The sequence below is a fragment of the Scaptodrosophila lebanonensis genome, unplaced genomic scaffold (genome assembly GCF_003285725.1).
Source record: "Scaptodrosophila lebanonensis strain 11010-0011.00,11010-0021.00 unplaced genomic scaffold, SlebRS2 tig00001415-arrow-pilon, whole genome shotgun sequence".
In the NCBI taxonomy this organism is placed as follows: Eukaryota; Metazoa; Arthropoda; class Insecta; order Diptera; family Drosophilidae; genus Scaptodrosophila; species Scaptodrosophila lebanonensis.
The window spans coordinates 3,837,831-3,843,859 of NW_022060742.1; the positions used below are offsets into that span (position 1 = coordinate 3,837,831).

At 39.7% G+C, this 6,029-nt stretch overlaps 1 protein-coding gene across 3 annotated transcripts; it reads left to right on the plus strand.

Annotated features, from left to right (window-relative positions):
* Positions 1 to 1,458: 1,458 nt before the first annotated feature.
* Positions 1,459 to 5,803, plus strand: LOC115632498. Of its 3 annotated transcripts, none has more exons than XM_030529675.1 (7): positions 1,459 to 1,546; positions 2,643 to 3,056; positions 3,167 to 3,270; positions 3,329 to 3,479; positions 3,533 to 3,749; positions 4,173 to 4,312; positions 4,579 to 5,803. In XM_030529675.1, the coding sequence occupies exons 2-7, from the start codon at positions 2,778 to 2,780 to the stop codon at positions 5,251 to 5,253; spliced, it is 1,566 nt and encodes a 521-aa protein (XP_030385535.1). In that variant the 5' UTR covers positions 1,459 to 1,546; positions 2,643 to 2,777; the 3' UTR covers positions 5,254 to 5,803. The 3 variants fall into 3 exon arrangements, with proteins under 3 accessions (XP_030385535.1, XP_030385537.1, XP_030385536.1); XM_030529677.1 differs by having other exon boundaries at positions 3,554 to 3,749; XM_030529676.1 differs by having other exon boundaries at positions 1,486 to 1,538.
* The last annotated feature ends 226 nt before the right edge of the window (positions 5,804 to 6,029 follow it).

Here is a 6,029-nt window from a genome sequence, read left to right on the forward strand (position 1 = left end):
TTCTGCACATAATTCGTATAATTTGTGAAAATTTGCATTTTTACTTTTCTAGCAATTACCTTAAGTAGTTCACGGCGCCACATGTGGCAAGTGTCCGGACAGTGCCATAGTGTGTCCCCTACACTCCCTCTGAACAAGTGTAGTGCATGCAAATGTCGTGAAAGCATTTCCAAGCTGGTTGGTTGCTTTACTCTTTCAGTTGTCGATGAATTGCGATTTGTTATGCTGTTTGGTGACATGGAATACAACTGGTGACCCCACACTTGAAATCGCAGTTGGGTTTATAGCTTAAGTCAGATAAGATATGCAAAGCTTAACAATTATTTAGGAAGCAGTGGTTATTAGAACATTCAACTATGGACTACAACATACGGAGTAAAGCATAGATGATTGCAATATGATTTGAGTATAAACCAATTTTAAATTTAATAATATAAATAATATAAACGATCGATATACATAGCAAATTGTTTCTCGACGAGTAGGCTCCAGCTTTTATTATTCAAAACAGAGATGAGGAAAAGTTCTAAATAAAAGTAGATTTAAAATTGATAAAATGCTATTCATATAACTATGGCGAGCTTATAAATTTATGACACAGCTCCAAGCACCTTTGTCTCAGAATATTTCCCAAAAGTCTAAAAGGAAACTATAAAATAACAAAAGCAACACATACACACAAAATTTAAATTGCCTGGACAACATTTTGGCCTATAAAAGCCGGTTTAGGTTTTAATTAGTTATACAAATATAATAGCTGATACAAATGGGACGTCAAGATTTGGTGTAAAATCGTGCAATTTAATTAAATTTTTTTTTGGTGATATGTATGTATGATCACTATTTATTTGGGAGTTACTTGTATTTGCAGTTATACAGACAGACTTTCAAAAACAGACTTTTTAAAATTTTTAAAATAGAAAACTATTTGTTTCATAAAAACACCTTTGGTTGGAGCTGATACTGATTGAAGATTATGATATTTCCCTTTGTAGAATTTTATAATGTTGTATTGATTTCTACTACCTTTCTTGTATCTCCCCATGAAGCGAAAGAGAATTAAGCCTTCGGTTGACTGATTACACATTCTTTATTGTTGCTCTTATTGTTATTGTTGTTGTTGTTGTTGTTTTGCGATAACGGTGACAGAAACAACGTTGACTGCGCGAGAGAATCTAATTGCAACTTGAGGCGGCCAAGAAAGCAACAACCAACAGAGCGCAGCTCGCAGTACTACTTATACGTACGAAATCATGTGTATGGGTGTGTATACAAGTGTGTATGTATGTGTGTGTGTGTACGTAGATGTACGAGTGTTTGTGTCGGCATTATGATTGTACGCTTTATTATTATGGCCGCATAAGAAATAATTTCCAAGTTTACGTTTCAGTTGAGCGTCGGAACAGCTGGAGAACGCGAGCGTGGCGCTGCCTCATCTTGAACTGTGATTTATTTTCCATTCTTGCCTTTATTCGCGCTTTTGTATGTTCTGTGTTCTAAGTACTGTGCATCGCTTTGTGGGCCGAGCTTGTTTATAGGTACATATGTATGTATGTATTTGTAGTATGTATGTATAGTACATATGTCGACATCGACATAACCAGCAGCAGTAACAGTTGTGTTGAGAAATTGCAACAAGAACGGGAATCGCGAGTTAAGTGTCAAAAGCTTCATTTCTGAATAGAAATTCAATTGTGTCGACAGCAACAATTCAAAGGTACAAGTTCTTGCATTAGCATTGTATTGCATTTGTGTGGCTGTGCGCGTTAAATGCGAGTGAGCAGCTGGCTATTTGCTAATTGGTCAAGAGCCACACGCTGCGTATGCGCAATCTCGGCACGGCCTTAGTCAGCGGCAATCAGAAATGTTGGAAAGTGTTTGCAGTCATTTGTTATTGTTCTTGTTGTTGTTGTGCTGTGTGCATAATAAATATTTCCATTGTTGTACATACATACAAGTACATATATTTGATAATTAGTTAATTTATTTGTTTGCCAGCCCAGCTTTTGACAAACAAAAAGCTTTTGTTTACGTTTAAAGAGCACACAATTAATTCATGTACTACGAGTACAACAAGTGGCCAGTCGGGCAATTGTTGTTGATGTTAGAATAATGGGCGCCATGCGGTACAGGAGAGAGTAAGGCGGCCGGAGAGGGAGAGAGGTCAAGAAACCTAGTGAGCAACACCGGGCATACGCATTGGCTTGAATCATCGCCTGGCAGCCAATTTACCACTGGGCTTTCTGCCACGAGCAGTTGAGAGCTCGAGCTTTACGCACAAACTTTTTGGAGCGTGCACGAAAAGCTTTTGAAACAGCTGTTTGCAGCTTTTTAGTCACATTTGAACAATTTAATGTTCGGTCTCTTGCGCGCTCTCTCTCTCTCTCTCTCTCTCGCTGTGATAATGAGTGATAAGGCCGGCGGGTAAGGTGCCAATTGGAAGTCGTAGGTGTGAAATATTAGTGCAGTTTTGAGCGGCCACGTTACCTAGTTTTATGACGCTAGTCGCTCAACTCTTTTTTTTATCAACACGAAGTGGAAGTGCAAGTCGGAGATAAGCGTCAGAGCTTGTGAAGTCATTCACAGAAATTATCTGACTGTGTTTTCTACAAACTACTTACATATGTATGTCTGTTCTGTAGACGACTCTTTGCGCAATCGTATGAAAAACCACAGTACTCGCCATTGAGCGTTAGCGAGCGGAGCGGTCTTTGCTTTGATGTCACGTTCCATCGTTGTTGGGGTCATTTGCCGGCAATAAAAAGAAATCAGTCAGGATGCAGAAATTGCTCGCCTTGCTGCCTGGCCAACAATCTTCATCATCGCCATCACATGCCCCCAGTCGTCATTCAGTGGCTCTGGAGCCAGAGATTGGCTTTCAAATAACCATCGAGACACAGAAACCTGCCGCCCAGTCGAGTGATAATGAACTGAGCTTTGGCTCCAGTCCAGCAAAGAGCGGCAATCAGTTGCCTGAGCTGAATGTGCATTTGATTGCAGCCCGCCACTTGCCTTCTCTGTTTGGCTTCAAAATAGTACAGGGCTATCTAATAAAGGTAAGTCCAGATGTGAAAGAGAGGAAATGGGAGCGAGCTTTTTATCGGAAATACCAAAAAGAACCATACCCATGAAAGCAAATATTATTTACTTGCCTCATCACTTCCAGGTTAAACTATTTCCCGGTACAAAGCGCTTGGACAGCAGCATACAGACTAACACTTGGCCCAAATTTAATGAGAACTTCAAGTTTCCACTAGTACCGGACATTAAGTAGGTTTACTACATTTGTAGTTTATCACTCTCCCAACTCACTCTCCCGATATTTCAGACCCTCCCTAAAGCACAAACACAGTTCGGCCTTTGCCAAGATGCGGGCATCGAGCATTCAAGGAAATAGCGAATTCTCTACGCCCGATGAACTTTTTGCGGGCCAGTTTGTTGTTTTTACAGTCTACGCTCTGCTGGAGCTTCCCGCTGCTGTAAGTTTGCTTCGAAATACTCTCAATTCATTGATCAATCAATTATGTTGCAGAGTTTCAATCGCTTTAATAAGACATATCGCTCGCTCAAAGACAAGAGCACAAATTTTGTGCAACGCATTGTTGAGAGCTCCTCTGGAAATATAGATGAGACCAAACAGGAAAATGGTTCAGCGGGTACTGCACAGAAAACCAAAGGTAAAAAGAAAACGGAGAGTCCAAGGGATTCTATGCCACCGTTGACGATCAGCGAGGCCAGAAGAAATATAGGTGAGTAACTTAGAACACTCTAACCAATTATGTATAATTATTCATATAGAAGAAAAAAAATCGTGTTTGTGTAAGATTTTTAGAATGTTTATCATTAACATTAGGAACATCATAGGAAATAGTCGCCTATTTCTCTTAACAAAATCTAGTCGATAAGCTGTTAAAATGAATAATAATAATAATTTATAGATTAATAATTTTGAAATTATTACAATCCACTGTCTAATGTTACAATAAAACTAAGATTTCTATAAGATGACGAAAGATCGGTCAGTGGAAAGAATCATTCAACTGTAATATTTATTGATAATCTCCAAACGAATTCTCTCCACACAGTATTATTATAAAACATATTTTCAAAAAATCGATTGATTGCAATTAGATTTTCTATATTTACCGTTCGCTTTCTTTGCACAATTACAGGTTCTGTTACCTGTTATCTAGAGCCAAAACTTTTCAAGCGTAACACGCGCAATGGTTGTTACTCCACCGAAGAGCTCTGGCTGCCCATTAAAGATATCACGACGACCGTTTCCAAGGCAGCACCCAGCAGCAACAACAATGTAAGTTATGGGGGTAGCCACCTAGTAAGCTGGATATTTTGTTTAACTGCTGATATAATGCATGGCACACTGACTGACCCAAAGGGCCAAGAGGTGTGCGTGTTTGTGAATGAAATTATGATGTTGACATCGTACTTAATGGCAGGGAAAGCACAGCCAAAACAACAAACATCGCAACGAGTCTACAACAAACAAAACAAAACAGTAAACCAACAACAAACAGCTTAATTGAGTTACACCCTTCCATCTTCTCTCTTCACTTGCAGCTAACAAACGCTCCCAAAGGTATTGTCGAGATTGCCCTGGAGGTGCGAGATCTTAGCGAGCGACCTCCAGTAGATGTCATTAATGGCGAAAGTTCGTCCGGAGGAGCGGTAGCAGATGCTGCCGTTTCAGTTTTGGCCTCATCGACTACGTCTACAGCTAGCTCCAATATTACGCCTGCCTCCAAGAACTGGCAACGTCTCTCTGCCGAGGTAAAGCGCAAAATTGGCATAAGTAATGCCCCCAGTTCGAGTAGCAGTGGCCATAACCTTGTCCTGCGTATTACGACGGCGCGCATGCGTTGTTCGCACAAAGTGAAGGACGAACTGGAAGCCACAGCCGGCAGTGTCTATGTGAAGACGACTGTTTTCGAGCACGGCATCTACATCGATGCATGGAAATCCCCCACTTTCTATCCCTCACTCTCGACCAAATGGGATGGTGTGGTAGGAAGTGAGGCCACCTTGCAAATACCACTCCAAAGTCTCGAGCAACTCGATAATATTGTGGTGCGCACAACGCTGGCGACTAAGCTGAAAATGAACAAGAAACTGGTGCTGGGCACCGTCTATGTGGGTGCCAGTGGACAGGCCTCCAGCACTGGTCTCGAGCAACTGCGTCTTCTACAGGAGGCGCCTTTCAATGAACGCGTGGCTGCCTGGCATTGCTTTCAATAGCTACAAACACACACTCACACGCAGGCAGCTGGATAGCAAGATTGCTCGAGCAATAAACAAAAGTATTCGAAAGCCATTCAAGCATAGCATAGCTCAAGTTTTATTTTCCTAGTTAATAATGCATATTCACTGTTCCATCGCGGAACTTTTCCTATATGCCTATACTGCATACGTATGAGCCTGGGTTGTAACGAAAGTTTTAAAACTGTGCCACTGAAAAGTTGTCTTAGACAGTGTTTGTCTATCTATGGATTTTTGTATACCGTTTATTCATTTTATTGAGTAACAAATAATAATAATAGTTTTGTGAAATGCCAATGGAATTGACAAATAATGCCAAAATAAGACCTTTTATAATTGCTATTAAATTTTCGTGAGTACCTAATAAGTAACATTATTATTTATCAAGAAATTGCTTTTCGCATATTATTTCATGTTCGTTATTAACAAAGTCAGTGACATAATCCATAACTTCTACTTTGATGTATTTTATTTATTTTTTAGGTGAACTTTTGTTTTATAATGTTGAATAAATAAACTTTGCATTGCACTAGAAGTGATCAATAAATACAGATGTATCCAGGTACCTTCAAGGAAACGGAAGTGCAAACTAAATTAATTGTTCAAAAACTGAAACTGAAATTGGAATTGATATTTTTCATTTTTTCAAAACATTATGGAATATCTGGTACGGTAAAGAATGCAAAGAATTTTAAGGCACATTTTTGGTTGTCCTTGCGTCAAATGGTAAAGTTCTACAGAATTCAAAGCTGTGT

What these genes read in the sequence shown, in the direction of transcription:
- LOC115632498 (XM_030529675.1), top strand. Translation starts at nt 2,778, where the DNA reads ATGCAGAAATTGCTCGCCTTGCTGCCTGGCCAACAATCTTCATCATCG. An exon ending in TGCTGGAGCTTCCCGCTGCT is followed by an intron (nt 3,480 to 3,532) that starts GTAAGTTTGCTT and finishes ATTATGTTGCAG; the next exon opens with AGTTTCAATCGCTTTAATAA. An exon ending in CACCCAGCAGCAACAACAAT is followed by an intron (nt 4,313 to 4,578) that starts GTAAGTTATGGG and finishes CTTCACTTGCAG; the next exon opens with CTAACAAACGCTCCCAAAGG.